Source organism: Grammomys surdaster, unplaced genomic scaffold (assembly GCF_004785775.1).
Source record: "Grammomys surdaster isolate TR1022 unplaced genomic scaffold, NIH_TR_1.0 126187, whole genome shotgun sequence".
Classification (NCBI taxonomy): Eukaryota; Metazoa; Chordata; class Mammalia; order Rodentia; family Muridae; genus Grammomys; species Grammomys surdaster.
In genome coordinates this window covers 4,762,848-4,780,250 of record NW_021620993.1, presented here as the reverse complement: position 1 = coordinate 4,780,250, position 17,403 = coordinate 4,762,848, and the positions used below count along the sequence as shown (strand labels likewise).

Below are 17,403 nucleotides of genomic sequence, written 5' to 3'. Positions count from 1 at the left end.
ATGGCAGTGGTACTGTGTGACTGACCACAGTTCTTCAGAACACTTGTGATGGAGCCCAGTGCCTTGGCTTCCCATCTCTACAGGAGAGCAAATGTCACCTCTCACCATGCTACTCCCTCCTGAGGTGGTCTGTGTACCTACAGTGTGCCTGAGGTTAGGCTTGGGGTTCCCCCCTTCCTGAGGTCTAGAAAGGACCCCCATGCCTAACTTGAGCCTGGTTGCTCACTCTCTACCTGAGGACCAGGACCTCAGCCTGGTCTTCAAGAAACAAAAGAGTCAGGGCCTATGAGGAGAACTGTACGGTGTAGGCTGCAGGCATGATCAGGAGCCCTGAGGCCCAAAGCAGGTGCAAGAGAGCAGAAGCAGGCAGAGGAATGAGTGGCCTCATCTGGGCCTGCAGAGAGGGTTCTATGAGTTGATAAAGGTGCTCTCACGGGTGCCCGGTGACAAGCTGACAGGGTCTTTGGCTAATGTCTCCGTACTCCACTCAGGAAGTGCTGGTCCTTGTTGGGCCAAGCCTGAGACATTTGGAAGTGTGTGTATATCTAAAGGTCATTGTCATAGTGACTTGAAGGACACACTGTGCTAGAGCAAAAGCCAGTAGATCCTAGGATCTTCTGGGTCCTTGTAGTAAACACTCTGACTCCAGCATCTGTTCTGCCGCTTACAGTTCTGGGTCAGAGTTCTGAGGTGGCTCATCTCTGTCCCACGAGGCACATACTAGGTCACCCAAACAGTGAAAGCCAGGCTGGGTCCTATGGTTGCTGTGGAGGCCACAGTCGCTCTTTGAGCAGCATAGTTGGGCCTTTCTTCATGGTGGGCAGTTCCGAGAGGGCACAGAGGGGTGGCTCCAGGCTCCCTCAGTGACCTCATCCCGGAACTGGAAGTGCAGAATGTCACTTCTGCCACATTATCCTATTCTGAGGAGGTTCAGGCTGGTGAGAGGATGCTGAGGAAAGGGGACCTAACCTCATGGGTGGGCAGTCGCATGAACAGGGGACCTGGGCTTTACCCTTTCTTGGAACACACTCAAGCTAGCAAACAACAAAGAGAAGATCCTTGTAGGTGTCTTTTTATTCTTACCTAAGGAACCTGGCATCAGATCCTAGGAGGTCACTGGGGTCACTGTCACACTGTGTTTGGTCTGGAGTCTAGTGCAGCAGACAGCTAAAGGGATATAAGACAGGGTAAGCATCACAAGGGCCATACCTCAGGGTGGACATCTGGCTTCCTGGGATGGGGGTAAAGATCAGAGTTTGGAACTAACAAAAGGTGATATCACAGCGTTTCTCAACCTGTGGGTCGTGACCCTTTTGGGGGAGTTACCTAACACCTTTGGAAAACACAGATATTTACCTTATGATTAATAACTAGAAAAATTACAGCTATGAAGTAGTAACAAACTAATTTTATGGTTGGGGGTCACCACAACATGAGAATCTGTATTAAAGGGTCACAGAATTAGGGAGGTTGAGAAATACTGTGGTACTGTTTTAAAGGTCATTGCTACATGCTAAAGAGTATGGACGACATCTCCCATGTGGAGGCATGCTAGGTGGGGCAGGCATGTTTAGGGAGCCCTTGGTGATTCTGACAGCCTTGGGCAGGTAGGTAGGACAGAGAGGACAGGGTAGGAGATAGAAATGTATCCTGGGGAGGCCTTATCCCTGGATTATGAGGTCCCTGGAAGAGGTATATCCTTCGGGGCTATAGACGGGGTGGCTAATAGGGATGCCATATGGGCATTTGGGCCCCAGGTTGGTAGCTGCTAGGTTCCTGGGCCTTGTCTGGCTGGTTGCATCCCCTGAGGGGAGCCTGATACCTCATAGATGAGGCCGTGGTGGGTGGAATGCAGGCCGGCTCCACTCCCTTCGGTAATGTGGTTTTTTATAGTCGGGGGACTGATTGTCCTGCGGCTTCTGCCAGCTGCCAGTAAGCTCAGGATTAGAGGATTGGCCTTCCATAAGAGCTGGGGCCAGACTGACGGAGCCCTGCAGTGGGTGGGGTGGTAGATGGGACAGGACCAAGCACAGGATGCTTTGTGTGAACCGGCCAGCAGATGATGGCCAGCACAGTTCTTGGCTTGTAGAGCCACCAGGGCCTTTCAGAGCCAGTGAGCTCCAGAGGTGGCCTCCTGGGTGGGCATCAGGGTAGCTGTCCACTTCCACTCCACACCTCACCTTTTCTCTTGGTCCACAGGACCCTGGTGTAGAACCAGTTCTGTGGTGCTGGGCAGTGTCCCCGTGGCCTCTCCCCTAGGCTTGAGTCTGTCTCTTGCTTGCTGTGAGTTCCATTTGCTTATCTCTAAAACCAAAAATGGTTTAAGACATCACTAAGCTTTAATAATTGCAGATGCTGTTACTGGGGTGGCCACACAGGGGCACAGCAGCCTGTGTGTCTTAGGACTAGCTGAGTCCCTGGCATCCACAGCCTCGTGTTCAGCAAAGATGGAGTGTGACCTGGATGCAGGACTTTTAGTGAGGGGACTTCTCAGCTCTTACCCAACCATACAGAGCTGTCCCTGCCTTCTGTTCCTGAGAGTCCTCCTGCATGGACCCTGCTTGCCTTTCTTTGGGCAATGGCAGAGGCCCGGAGCAGAGAGATTCTTGTGTGGTGACACACCGAGTGTCCAGGCCCGTGGCCTTAGCTCAGCAGGTGGGTGCAGCCAGCCTGGCTGGGCGCTCATTCACTCAGCCAGGGATGGACTTCATTCACCCTTGGTGGAGGCATGGCCCAGCAGGAGGGCCGGCCCGGTGCCTGGTGGCAGATGGCCTGGGGGTGCCCTTCGTGCTGACTCATCGCCCTGGGCTTCTCTGGGCACAGAGGCTCTGAGCACCTATGTGGTCGCTCTGCCCAAGTGACCCTGGGCTGATTGCATGCCATTCCTTCCTTCTGCTGAGTGGACAGGTGGGGCAGAGTCAGCTCTGGGACATATGTGCTACCTCAGGGGTTCATCTTTACCCTTTGACCTCCAGAAAAGGGAGAGGTCACTCAGTGTCGGGGATATTGCTCAGAATGACAGCTAATCATTTGTGGAGTGATCACCCCACACTGTGCCACAATGGGACACATATCCATGGGTGACTTGGCACAGCCCTGAGTGAGGATCAGAGTCAGTGATGACTAAACTGAGGTGACAGGCTGAGGGGCTGGAGACTCCAGGAGAACTCCCAGAAGCGCCTCCCTTGTCATTAGCATGGGCTGGGGGAAGAACCTCAGGAAGCCTGGAGGTCAGAGGGTGGCCTGGCCTGAGTGTCTCCCCACAGGAGGTACATGCAGCAGGTTGGTCAGCATCCTTTTAGGAGAAATAGTCTTGGCAAGTCAGGACAGGATGCCCTCACGAGGTGTGGGACCCCTGTGCTTGGGCCATGCAGCACTGTCTCAGAAGGACACCCGGCTGGCATTTTGGCACAAGTTTTCCTGCCAGTCTCTAGGCATCACTAGAGAGACAGCAGCCAACTTGGCACCCTGGGCACACATTGTTGCAGGTGGAGAAGATTGCTGCTTTGGCTCAGTTCCAGACAGGCTAGGATGGTACGGATCTGGTACCCAAAGCTGGTTCTGTGTGGAGGCATTGATGGGCTCGCTAAGCAGCAGAAGAGATACAAGGGCCCTGGGGCTCTGGGGCTCTGGGGCTCTGGGGCTCTGGGGCTCTGGGGCCCTGGGGCCCTGGGGCCCTGGGGCTCTGGGGCTCTGGGGCTCTGGGGCTCTGGGGCCCTGGGGCCCTGGGGCTCTGGGGCTCCAGGGGCCCTGGGTGTGTGGCTTCATGAAGTTGTATTAAGTCACTTGATTTGGGCTGGGGATTTCACAGATTTCATGTACCAGATCTTCAGACCTACTCTGGGTGTCTCTCCAACTCCTGCTGGAGCTGGCTGACCAGCCCCCATGTCTCTCTGTCCTTCCTCTGCAGGGGCTGGAGTCTTCTTCTTGTCCTCAGCTGAGGGAGAGCAGATCAGCTTCCTGTTTGACTGCATTGTCCGAGGCATCTCCCCGACCAAAGGCCCATTTGGGCTTCGGCCAGTTCTCCCAGGTATGTGTGGGAATGTGCAGGGAAGGTACACTTGCTGGTCCAGAGACGGGTAGCCTGCTTCATCAGCCTAGTGAGGTGGTGTGCCTTTTCCTATCCACGACTGAGAATCCTACCATCCACTGGGCTGGGACCTGAACACTCTAAGCCCTGGGATTCCTAAGGGGGTTAGCTGGCAGGTCTCAGGCCTGGCTCTCCTGTAATTGCCCTTCTTCCATGGACATGGGTCACTGGGAGACTAGGGCCTGCCGCCTTTTAGTTGAGCCGAGTGAGCCACAGCTGCAGGGGCTGGGCAGTAAGGGGGCCAAGACCCTGGAGACAGAGCAGAGAGAGACTGGTCCTGGGTCACCAGTATGTGGGCAGCTGATCTGTCTCTGCAGCTAGGTGTCAGCACCAGGGCGTCTGAGCCTGGCACTTGGTCTAGGAGCTACTCTGTGAGGTTATCTGGTGTGTGTGTGTGGTTCAAGGTATATTTGGTGTGGCCTCTATTGAACATGCCTCTAAGCCTACCCCTAATCCCTGTGTGGCCAAGGGCATCTTAGCCAGGTAGAATGCTAGAAATAAGGGCTCGTGGCCTTGACACTGAGGGACCCAGAACATATTCTGGCAGGCCCTGAGTTGGGGGTCTCATGTGGATGATTCTCAATAAGGACAGTGTCCAGGTGTGGGCACACATTGATCGCCAAAAGCTCCCATCTGCTGTGTCCTTACATGGTCATCCTGCCAGGGCAGGGGATACAGTTTCAAATGCTGAGACAGGTCCATGGGCACCAGGCTCTCTATATCTGCCCACCCCTAGAGCAGCTAGTGAGATAGCTGCTAGAAAGTCTGAGGCCTTCCCTGTGGTCAGAGTGCTCCTGCTGCCCAGGAGTCTAGGCAATGTGGCGTCACCCCCTGCTGGTAGCTTTTTACATTGCAGCTGTCCATATGCAATGTGAAGGGGCTATGCTAGGGGGCCACCAGAATGTCAGGGTATCCGGGGACCATGCTTTTCTCCCAAAGCCACACATTTTAGAAGTTTCTTGGAGCATATTCACTCCACAGCTAACCCTGGTGTGTATGCTACTGTTGAGGCACCTGGGAGCAGGACCTGGGTTTTTGGGGTACCCACTCTCCTGCTTGTTTTATAAATGGTTCTGGGTGAAGGGAATATTGGACACAGCACTGGGCAGAGGAAGGCACAGATGGCTCATCTTGGAAATGAGTTGTTCCCTAATACAGGTAGGGGGTAGGCTGTGCCCAGATAGGGCCATTGGTGACTGTTGGGGCATTCCAGACCTGCTCCACAGCTGGCCCTGTCAAATCAGCTGGGACTGCTCAAAAAACTGCCTCTGCCAGGGCCTGAGTCTGCAGGAGTTGTGCCTAGATGTCTTGCCTCAGTACTGGGGCCTTGGGTCACCCAGGCATGCTAACTGTGTGGATTATGGTTAGTGTCCAGCTATGGCAGTTGTGGAGCCCTACAAGGTTGTGGAGCCCCACCATGCAGGGAGGGGTTGTGAGAGGACAGGGCCTCTGGGGATGGTGTGAAATTAAAGTCCCACAGCTGTGAGAGGCTCCTAAGATGCACACTTTTGAGCAGGGCCCCACTCTAGGTTTGCTGGTGTGCTATTGTGTGGAGTCTCTGTGATCAGACCCACCAAGGCCTCAGTCTTCAACATAAGGACCCAGCACCTAGACAGGGCAGCTGGGAAGGGAAAGAGCAAGGAAACTCCTGCTCTGAGGACAACATTCTGATGTTTTAGCAGCCCTTTCTAACTGGAGGAAGGGGGAGGGACTACTGCAAGAGGCTTGGCATTCAGAGCTCAGGAAGCCCATGGCAGCATATGTCAGTCATAGAAGCCACCCTCTGGGCTCTCTGGGGCCACCTGTGCTCCAAGGTATTTTTGAAGGAAAGAGGGATGCTACTGTGAGCTTAAGGGGGTGGCAGAGTCTACCATACAGGGTAGATTGTCTATGTGGCAGTGGCTGTGCAGGGGACATACACAGGGCCAGAGGGGCAGGTCCCCATTGCTTGCAGCCTGGCTGCCTCTCAGCCAAATGTTGGCATTGTCAAGGGCCCTGGATAAGCAGTGTGGATGCGGGCAAGGAGGACTTTACATGAGCACCCCAGCAGAGACACAGCGTGCATGAGGAGGACAGGGAACAATCTTCTTGCTGTCACTTATGGTGGTCTAACTCAGGGATGACAGATGGAGAGGGGCCCGGGAGCCACAGGCAGTGACAGAAATATGGAAGCATTTCATTCAGACCAAAGTGGGGGGAGGAATAGTGTGTTGAGCCAGGGCCAAGCAAACCTCTCCTGGATCAGGGGAGCTGTGGGATTGAGGAGGTACTGTTACCAGTGAGGGGAGGCTTGCTCTGCTGAGGGTGGGGAAGAGTGGTCTGGTTGTCTTAGTGGGGACTGTTGCAGTGACAGGGACCCAGGCTGGGCAGATACAGGTCTCTCCTCAGGGACAAGAATCCAGGATGGAGGTTATCCACAGATAAACACCTGTGCTGGACAGATAGGGAACCCACTGCAGGGAGAGAGACTCAGGCCAGGCAGTTCAAGAGCATGTCCACAGGAACAGGAACATGGGCTAGGCAGATGCAGAGACCAGGGCTTGGCATCTAGGAAGCTAGAGATGCTGATTTAGGTATCCTGTAGTTGATGCTTAGCCGCTGGGCAAAGGCATGGGACAGGGCTGGGCCTGCTAGGGGCTAGCTCAGAATGCCTTGCCTGAAGATTCTGTACTCCCCAGGTGTTCTGGTGGTGCAGAGGTGGAATGTAGAGGTGATGCAGGGGTGGTGTGCAGGGGGGTGTGCAGGGGTAGCGTGCAGGGTAGTGTGCAGGGGTGGTGTGCAGGGGTGGTATGGAGGGGTGGTGTGCAGGGGTGGTGTGCAGGGGTGAGGTGCAGGGTGGTGTGCAGGGGTGGTGTGCAGGGGTGGTGTGTAGGGGTGGTGTGCAGGGGTGGTGTGCAGGGATGGTGTGCAGGGGTGAGGTGCAGGGGTGAGGTGCAGGGTGGTGTGCAGGGGTGGTGTGCAGGGTGGTGTGTAGGGGTAGCGTGCGGGGTGGTGTGCAGGGGTGAGGTGCAGGGTGAGGTGCAGGGGTGAGGTGCAGGGGTGAGGTGCAGGGTGAGGTGCAGGGTGAGGTGCAGGGGTGGTGTGCAGGGGTGATGTGCAGGGGTGGCATGCAGGGGTGGTGTGCAGGGGTGACGTGCAGGGGTGAGGTGCAGGGGTGAGGTACAGGGTGAGGTGCAGGGGTAATTGTTGCGTCACCAATCCTTTTCTCTGCACAGACCCGAGTTCTGGGGGACCCTCAGCCTCAGAAGAACGTGTAGCCCAGGAAGCACTGGAAGCCCTGCAGCTAGAGAAGAGGCTCAGCCTGCTGTCACACTCTGGCCGGCCAGGCAGTGGAGGTAGAGTCAGTGGTTAGTCTTGTCCTGGCTGCAGGGACCTCTCTCTAAGTACTGTCCTCCCCACTCCACTCTGGGCTGTGCAGCAATCTGTCTGCATGGACTGTTGGGGTCCCCTTGTGTCCACACTCATGACCCTTCTGACCTGTGCATGTAGCTATCATCCATCAGTCGTGACTTTTCCCTCTTGTTCACTCCTTCTTCATCCACCCATCCATCATCTACCTATTATCCATCATCCATGTATCCATTATCCATCCACCAACCATGCTTCTATCTGTCCATCCATCATCCATCCATCTATCATCCATCCATGTATCCATCCATCATCCATGCATGCATGCATCTCTCCATCCTCCATCCATCCATGTATCATCTATCCATTCATCCATGCATACATCTCTCCATCCTCCATCCATCCATCCTCCACCCATCGTTCCTCCTGCTCATGCATTCATTCTGTCTCCACCCACTTAGCCACTCATTACTCTCGTCCTCACTCATTCTTTCTTCTCCCTCCTGTTCATTCATTTAGCCTCTTTTCATTCATTCATACACTAACCATGTGGCCTAGGCAAGCCCCAAGCCTTCTGTGATTTAGTTTTACCGTTTTTCTGACAAACTGCTCAGAGGCTAACAGAGCTGGCTTCCCAGGAGCAGAGGCCCTTCTACAGCTACTGTCAATGGGAACACGGATGGAAGCCCAGCCAGGGGCAGCTGTGGCTGAGGGATGGAGGCTGGCTTGGCAGAGGGAGTGTACCAGGTCTTCCTAGGCCAGAGAAGTACTGTCTGGTGCCTGTCCCCATTCCTAGGGGTGCACAGCGGGGCAGTGGCCCTCTCGCCTCCCAACCCCTCTCTCTAGAAGTAGGGGTTCTCAAGCCTGCAATACGCTTTCTTATCTCCTTGGAAGGTTTTTGTCTGGTGTCTTGCTCAGGAAGCCCTGCAAGCTAGGCCGGGCAAACTGAGAGGAAAAACAAAGGTAGCATTTTATTTTCCATGCACACAGGGTGAAACAAGGTAGTCCTGGCAGGGTGGGAGGGTGGTGGACAGGATCTGATCCCAGGCAGGTTCTTGTCCTCAAATCCCATAGTTCCCATGACGAGAGGAGGCAGTGATGGGGTCAGAGGAAAGGGCAGGCTGGATGGGGCAGTCTGGCATGTGACCATACTGGGATGATGAAGGGGGGTGGGTTGCCCCAGGCCTTGGCTGGGCTAGAAGGTGGCCAGGAAGGTAGTCACAGTAGTTGGACTAGGAGGGGCGGGGGGAGCTCAGGAGCTAGGTCATAGATCCACAGCACGAAGAGGCTGTGAGGGGACTGTAGATGAGAGGGTGGAGTCCAGGTGGAGAGGCTCAGACTGGGACCAAGGAAGTGACTGTCGGGGGTTGGGGGGAGATAGAGGCTCTAAAAAGGCTGGCATTGAAAGTGGAAGGGGCTGGATGAGGAAGAGTCCTGCAGACTCTGGCCTGCTGCTCCAGCTTCCAGGTATAGGGATGAGGGAGAAGTGGACTGCCATAGCATGCTAACTAGAGACCATTCCTCACCTGCTTGGACCCCACAGCAGCCTCAGTTTCTGCTTTGTCTCAGGGGATGACCGAAGTCTATCCAGTTCCTCTTCCGAGGCCAGCCACTCAGACATCAGTGCCAGCAGCCGACTCACTGCGTGGCCAGAGCAGTCCTCATCCTCAGCCAGCACGTCACAAGAAGGACCAGGGCTGGTGGCTGCCCAGGGCCCAGGAGAAGCCATGCTGGGAGCCTCAAGGCCACCCCTCAAGCCACTGCGGCCTCGGCAGTTACAGGAGGTTGGCCGCCAGAGCTCCTCTGACAGTGGCATAGCCACAGGCAGCCACTCCTCCTACTCTGGCAGCTTCTCATCCTATGCTGGCAGCAACCTGGACGTGTGGCGGGCCGGAGAGGAATTCGGTTCTCTACTCAGCCTGCCTCCTGGAGCCAGCGCACCTGAGCCCAGACTGTGTGCTTGCCCACCTGGGGCGGCCGAGTACCAGGTGCCCACTTCATTGCGACACCACTATGACACACCTCGAAGCCTGCTCCAAGCCCCCAGAGATCCAAGCTCAGCTTCTCAGGGCAGCTCTGACCACAGTTCAACCACAGACTTGGGTGGTCAGGCACCTACAGGGAGTTCCTCCAGTTGGCTGGGAACTCAACGACGGGGACAGGCAACGGAAGGCCCAGGCAGTGAAGCTGTGCTGCCCACTCCATCCCCTGGCGAGTCCTGGGAAGCAGGCAGCCCCCATACAGGGCCATCTCCAGCTTTCTTTTTGTCATGTTCAATCTGTGGCGGACTCAAGGTAAAGCCCCCTCCCTGAGATAGCAGGCTAGCCGCTGCTGCCAAGAGCTGGATACGGCCTTCAGACAGGGGAGGAGGGCCCTAGCCTCTTTGCAGAGGAGGTGCTCTGTGCTGTTTTAATAAGCCACCAGAACTGTAGCAAGGACCTCAGGGGCAGGGTGACAAACAGGGCTGTCCTCCCCTAGATGGGCGCCATGGCTGCCAGTGCTGGAGGCAGGTCAGGTTGAGGTCAGGAGAGCCCCTGATCCAGCCTTTCCAGGATGTTCTCACCCCCTGGACCAGGCAGAAGTCTATCATGCCCATAGGGATCCTGCTATCTATTGCACTGCTGGGGGCAGAAGATCTCCATGGCTGGGGTCAGTTCTCAGTGACAAGGCTTGGCTTGGTCCACTGCCCTCCTCCTGGATAAGTGACCCTCTGTCATTGGTCATTTCTGCAGTATACAGACACAATTCCTATTCAAAATCAAACCTCCCATGGCTCCTCCAGACTCCCTAGTCTGTGAGCTGGCAGCTCTGTGTATGCAGCCTACAGATCGGGCACAGTCTGTATGTGATCGACTTTGCACATCACCCTGCGGCTCCCACAGGTGGGATCGGTGTCCCGTCCCACGGGGAGGAAACTGACGCTCAGGAGGCTCCATGACTTGCAGGGTCTCTGACATTGACCCTCACCCTCTGCACTGCAGATCAGTCTGCTCCTGGGCCCCCGGAGGGCTCTGAGAAGTGGGCTGCCTGACAGGAGTGTACATCACCCCCAGAGGCTGAGTTTGCCCAGGGTCCTGAGATCAGTTTGCTGGAGGGTCTCTTGCAGAACCTCCTAGTAGTGTTCCCCTGTGTGCCTTCTTGCTGGGACCAGGAAGCTGGTGGCCAGGACCAGGTGGAAGAAATAAGGAGGGCTCTGACCCTGCCCACAGGTCACCCTGGCTCTGTGCTTGGGTGTCTACAGGCACAGAGCAGAGGTCCTCCACTTCCCCGTGTCAGAGGGTTGGTGTGGCTGTGCCCGCCTCTTAGGCGTCCCTCCATTGGCACCTACAGTTCCGATCTGGCAGGCCAACTCACCTGTAAATGCCTCAATCTGTACCTGCATTGCGGCCAACCATGTTGCTCTATTGCGTTTTTAAAATCTGTTTGTAATACATTCTCAGACTGGAAATAAAGTTATCTTTTCTTACTGCCTTGCCTTGTTCCATTTGGCCCACCTCCCCACCAGGCCTGGGACTGAGGAAACTCCAGGGCCTTGGCCCTCAGCCTGAGGTCTGAGTGTTGGGGATGTGAGAAAGAGGACCAGCGGCTTTGGATAGACCCTGGGGCTGAAGACATGGTGTGGAGGGGGGGAGGGGCGTATAGCCATATAGTGTTTTATCTTCCCATGCTGGGCTTGCTCTGAGCTCAGTCTCACCCAACCCCTAACCCAGCCCAACCCATTTCATTTTCCCTGTTCAGAGAGTGCTCCAGGGAGCAGCCTGCCTCTTCCCATTCTTGCTGGTAGCCCTGCTAAAAGTTGGGAGCCTGGCTCCCCCAAACTTCTGTGTAGGGAAGAGCGGGATTTGGCGCTTGGCCACATTCACTACCCACTGACTGGGTGGCTCTGCAAGTCACCATACCTCTGGGAGCCTCAGTTTCCTCCTCGGTCGACGGGAAATCGTCTCACCTCATGGGCTGGCCTGAGGGTCTGATGGGATCCCTATATAAGCATCCCGCTCACGTGTGTTCGCTAGAGGGAGTCAAGTATTCTTGCCAAAGGTCTGAGATTGCAGATCCTGGGACCAGGGAGCCAGCGGCTGGTCAGCCAGAGGGGCAGGCACGGCCCTGGCCTGAGCCCTTTGTTCTCTGTACTTAGCTGTCTGTACTTCCAAAGGTCCTTCCTGCAGCAGGAAGAGGAGCACCCAGGTGGGCAGTGCTGGAAAGGTCAAATCCATGCTGTTGCAGCTTGGATATCCACCTGCTACCTGAGAAAAGCTGGCCTAGGCCCTGAACCTGGGTGGGGATTGGCCTGGGGGCAAGAAATCCTCACTTCAGGAAGAAAGGAAGTACCATGACACACTGAGAGAAGGTGGAAAGTCCCCAGGGAAAGGCCATTCCAGACTCTTCTCCTGTCCAGTCCATCCCTCAAGACATATAAATAAGCCCCAGCAGTTTGCAAACACATAGGTGGCGAGGGCTCCGTCTACAACCGTGCCGTCACCAGCCATGACCCTTCTAAAGTCAGGGGTCTGGAGACAGTAGGGCCTGGCCTCAGACCTCCCTCTGGACACAGCACACCGGGGGGTCTAAGCTGAATGTTTTTCTTGTCCCATTGTGGTCTGCCCATGCCCAGGGTCTAGTGTTGATCCTGTAGCCATGGCTCTCCCTGAGCAGATGCCCTGTGTGGGGACTGTTGAGGATTTGGCCTTTTGCTTAGTGACAAAGTACACCCTCAGATGTCTGTATGTGTTGTCTCTAGGGTGTCCAACTCTCATCCTGGGGACTCTTACACTTTCTTGAGTCCCCAAGGCTGCACTAGACTGTTATAAACGGTGATGCAGTTTGATCTTCGTGCTCTGCCCAGAGACATCCCTACCTGTACCCTGGGCATGTCACCATCACTCTCAAAGCTTGTCTGAACAGTGCTAGCTGTGAGTTCCTCCTTCCCTCTCATCATGAGGTTCCACTACCAAGTTGCTCCTTCAGAATCACTGGGATTGGGTGACTCTGTGGTTACCTGCTCTGACTGGTCCTTTCATAGCAGGTGCTTGGGATGTTTGGAACCCTGGGCTGTCAACCTCTCCTTTCTCCCCGCTGATGTGGGGAGGTCTGTGCATGAGAGGGTGACTATGCTCAACTGTGGTCCTCCCCATCCTCCTGGGCAGCTACTCTAAGTTCTTTCCTCTCATGATCTGTTTACTCTCCAGTCAGGCTCTGCCTGAATCAGAGGCCTGGGACTCATTCCAGGGTTGGGGGGGGCTGTTTGTCTCACCTGTGGGCTCCCAGGAGGGCTCTGTAAGGCATGGGACAGCAGACCAGGGACAGAGAGTGAACTCTGTGATCACCGTGGGCTATGTGGTCATGCTGTTCTACAATCATTTGCTATTCACGTGAGGGGTAGTAGGGTCTAACTGGGGGGACCCTCATTTGTAAACTTCCTCAAAAGAACCCTGGCCTCAGCTGTCTCTTGGACTGTCAGGTCTATGAGGTTTAAGGACAAAGGGCTCTGGAGGATGAGGCTGTGTCCCTCTGGGTTACAGGTGGTCCAGATCCTCAGACCTATGTGATTTTTGGAATTACCATTCCATTTCGTGGGGCTCGGGTAGGGTGAAGGGTACGTGGGATGTACACACTGACCCGTGTTGTCTTTGGTCTAGGTCATGGCTACTTCATCCCCTGGACTCACTGTGATGCATCCAGGTAGGTACCTGGCTTTGGACCCCAGCACTCAGTGCAGCAATGGAGGGTTTGGAGTCAAGGGGATATCCCTGTTGGATGGGAAAGGGTGTGAGCAGTGGAGTGACAGTGGCGTCTGGGGAGTCTGGAAGAGGTGAGCAGGGGGAGGTGTTGAGCTGAGGACAGATGAATGGTCTGAGACATGACTGGGTGGACAGGAGTGGACAGTGGATAGCCAGATCATGGTCTGTAGCTCAGGAGTGACTTCAAGGGTTAGGTCCAAGCCCTAATTGTGTACCAGACAGCAAGGTACACAGGACAAGGAAACTGGCCTAGGGGTTTCAGCTTTTCAGGACGGGTTTGTGGAAGAGGTGGGAATGTCAGAGGACTCAACCAGGATGGGAGAGCCCTTGGAAGAAGCCTGACTGTCAGCAGAGGAAAGCTGGAGAGGGTGGCCCTGACAAGGGCAACCTGGGAGGATTGGGAGAAGATATAGGTCCTGGGTGGCTGGCCCTGGGCCAGGTGACTGGATGCCAGAGATGTCCCTCACCTTGTCTCCTTATCAGTGGGTACCACAGATCCCTGGGTCTCTTTTTCAGAGCTGAGTGGTAGCTTTAGAAGGCCCTGTAGGTAAGATAGAGCCCAGTCAGACCCAAGAAGGCAGTGTGGTAGGAAGCAGTGGGTGGGGCCACAGGCAGGCAGAGTCTACACACTGGCCAACAGAAGAGTCCCAGTCCCATCCGTGGCTGGGGTTTTATGTCTCGGTTGCTCAGCCTGAATTCTGGGTCCATGTGGTACCTTTGCTCCAAGGTCCTCCCCGATGTCACAGAGTAGTAGGGTTGCCCCTCACTGTTCAGGCATCTACCTCTGCTCACCACTTCACTAAGGCTGGCAATACCTTACTTTGATATGGTGGATACTTCACCCCAGGATCAAAGGGGCAGAGATGGAGGAGGCATCACTTGAAGACAGGGTCACCTCCTTCTGAGGGCAAGGGTAGGGTCACATGGGAGGTGGGACCTTGACTCTGATGAGGGACATGTGAATTTGCTCTGGACCAGACTTGGGCCAGAGACATGCCAGATTATAACATGTGATCAGCCTGCAGCTGCAGGAAGGGAAACAGTCAAGCAATAATATCTCATTGTCTGTTGCTTTCTACTTAAGTTATTTGAGTCCTAAAATGATGCTGGCCAAAGCTAAAACTGAATTAAAGTACCAGGAAGGACATGAGGCAGAGGAGACCCACACCTTCCTGAGCAGCTGGTCATGCCTCCTTGGGAAGATGGCGAGTTTAGCTAGAGAGGAGGCACCTCATGGAGTCTAAACAGCAGCTCTCTGGCCTAGGACTTTGGATGTCAGTTGGTTCTGAACCTTCCATCTATCTCCCTGAGTCTAGGCTTCAGGTTTCTCCTGCTTCTCCTTGTTCTTCTTCAACTCACTTGTCCAGACAATCTTGAAAAAAAAAATGGATCCAATCCAAAGTACCCAGACTTGGGAAACATATTCAAGCCCACCGAGACATGGAGCCTAGCCCGAACTCTCCCTCTTCTGCCTTCAAAGGCTCCATGCTGAGGTCTGGCCTCTCCAATCTCACTCTGAGACACTGGGGCTCCTCCATCCAGACCACCACCAGAGCTTCCCTGTCATGCCCTCTCCTCCTTCCTTAGCTATGCCCCTTTTCCCGCTTGCCCACCCAGTCCTGGGAAGGCCTGCTGGGGGCATTTCCTTGCTGCTTGACTGGCAGTGCAGGCTGGTACTAGCTCTCCCTCCACCCTGCTGGCTGAACCTCCTTGGGGAGGTTTTCTTTTGTTGTGGATTCTCTGTGGTACAAATGCACCAGATTCTCAGAAACCCTTCTCCTCAGATCAGAGATTTCCTGGGGATTGGAAATGCTGAGCCTGCCTTTGCTTGCCAAGGGCTAAGACAGGACGTTCTGTGAGCAGGCAAAGTCAGCCCTCTGATTTGAGGCCAGTAAATGGACATCCCACGTGGCCCTGAGCAGTAGATGAACCTCACCATAGCTTGGACAGGACAGGACTTTCAGATCTCCAAGGACATGCACTGTGTAGTAGGGGTCTGCCCTGGAGTCCCCAAGGCTGGGGAATGGGGACAGAACTGATCACTTGATTCAGTTCGTAGTCAGTGTGCACCCCCACAACCCTGGGGTCTCATCTGCCTGTACTGGCTGATGGATTTGTGACTTGGGAACTTGGGGCCTCTCTGCCTTGGTCTCTCTGTGAAGAGCAAACTGTTGCCACCTACCACCATAGCCATGTTGGCATCAAGGATGGGGAGGAAGTCGTGACTGAAATCATGGTGGTCATGGCAGGGTGGTCAGGATCCCTGAGACAGAGAGGCAGTCAAACCTCTCTCTGAATATGGGATGCAGAGACAAGCTTTACCTGAGGGACTCTCAATGTCCCCAGTCTGAACCCCAGTCCTAAATTGGATTCTGCAGTCTTGGCACGTGCTATAGGGCAGGGATGTCACCAGCCCCTCAGTGTCTAGCCTGCTAGTTCCTGGAATAGAGGACAAAGGGGTGACTACTCTTGCCTAGTGCTCTGAAATGGCGCTTTGTGCTCCATCTATATGGTTGTCCCCCACCCATAAGGACAAAATTATGAGTGCCACCAGAGAAAGATCCTGGCTTTGCCAACTGTGTGGAGGGTCCCTGGGCCTGCAGGGACTGGGGCCCATCCAAACTGTTCACTTAGCAGCGAGTCTACCATGAGCCCCACCTGCTGGGCATGGAGGGTCCCTTGCTCCTTGGACTATGCACACACTGCCCATCAGCTGCTAGGATATGGACAGGGGTAGCGGTGAATTCTTAAAAGAGAATTCAAACTGCTGAGGTATCCTGGATGGATGGGGTGTTCATTTTGCTGGGGATACAGGCTCTGCTCCACCTACAGAGGGGTCCTAGTGGGAATTACCCAGTGGGGTCCTAGTGGGAATTACCCAATCTATTGGGAGTTACTCCAGTAGCAGCCTGCAGCAGGACAGAGAAGAGGGTCAGGCAGAGACAGCAAGGGATATGCTGGCCCTGGAGAGTCAGGAGAGGAGACATTGCACTCAAGAGGGTCCCTGGGAGGATGTAAGATGAGATTTGAAGGGACAGAACAGGCCTTGTGGGGTCCATGGGGGTGGGTGCCTGGACCAGGTAGGGGGCAGTGTTTGAGTCCTAGGATCCCAGCTCTGGCCCCAATGGGTATGGGAGAACTGGGGAGCGTCACCAAGGTAAGGTAGAAGTGGGGAATGGCATTGGCCCATGAGGGGTGGGAAAGCACTGTTGAGTGGCCTTTAGGGGTACCTTATACCTCCCAGCTATATCTCAGGGATTCAGAGACCGTCTCTCCACAGGATCTCCAGGGCCCACGGCTGCTGACAGCCCCAGGCCTGAACGACCATACAGCGAGATGCCCACGTATGTGAATATCCCCATCAGCCCCACCTCCAGACTGCAGCTGCACTACATGGACCTGGAGCTCTCAGGGGCCAGTGGGGGTGTGCGAGGTGGGTTACAACCGCGGGCCTCACAGGGTAGTTGTGATCTTAGCTTTGGTTCTGAGCCCCAGGTGCATCAACTCTGGCTAGAGAGCTCTTCTTCAGAGCCTGTAAGTGACCTTCCCAAACAGCTAAGACCTTGAGCTTCTGCCCCCTGCTCAGCCCTCAGAGCAGTGGCCCAAGCTCTGACAGGATTGCTGGGGTGGGAATGGAAATAGATCCGAGTGCCCACTAGCTCTATCACCTGAGGCACCTGCAGAGAAGAGGGACCTGCAGGCTGGAGCAGGGGCAGCTGGGCTGGGGGATGTTCACGCTGGATCCACTCACTGTGGGCTGCTTTCAGGGGCCAGCACCTCCCGCTATGCCCAGATTGACATCACAGCTACAGAGACAGCACATCGTGTTGGGGTCCAGCATGCACAGACTCGGGAAGAGCGATTGGCAGAATTGGAGCAACGGAAGAAGGGGCCCTGAGGCTGCAGCTCAGGCTGGGGCTGGCTGGGCACCTGGCCAGCTGGACTATCCAACATGACCAGGCAGCCTGTTCCCTTTTGTGGATGATGGCCTTTGGGGCTAGAGATCGTGGCCTATCTGCATACTCTGGTGGTCAGAACTGAAGCTGAGTCTTGGCCTCCTGCTGTAGTGGAGGCTGTGGTTGGTCTTTGTGCTTTGGAATGAGTGGTCGTAGGTTCTGGGCCCATACCATATAAGTTCATTCCAATGTGGCAAAGGCGTGTAGCAGCCTCCTCTTTGGCAGCAGGGCCTCTTGCCTCACTGGTGGCCAAGACTTGACCTGAACAAGT

At 55.1% G+C, this 17,403-nt stretch overlaps 1 protein-coding gene across 2 annotated transcripts in view; it reads left to right on the top strand.

The window, feature by feature from the left end:
- Positions 1 to 17,074, top strand: part of Dok7 (docking protein 7) — a 30,978-nt gene extending 13,904 nt beyond the window's left edge. Inside the window, exons 5-10 of one of the 2 annotated variants that reach the window (XM_028758255.1) lie at positions 3,911 to 4,030; positions 7,306 to 7,425; positions 9,008 to 9,732; positions 13,075 to 13,117; positions 16,457 to 16,609; positions 16,944 to 17,074. In XM_028758255.1, the coding sequence (XP_028614088.1) occupies positions 3,911 to 4,030; positions 7,306 to 7,425; positions 9,008 to 9,732; positions 13,075 to 13,117; positions 16,457 to 16,609; positions 16,944 to 17,074 (1,292 nt within the window). Of the gene's footprint in view, positions 1 to 3,910; positions 4,031 to 7,305; positions 7,426 to 9,007; positions 10,499 to 13,074; positions 13,118 to 16,456; positions 16,610 to 16,943 lie in introns of those variants that run through there. The other variant, XM_028758256.1, reaches the window with a different exon arrangement.
- The last annotated feature ends 329 nt before the right edge of the window (positions 17,075 to 17,403 follow it).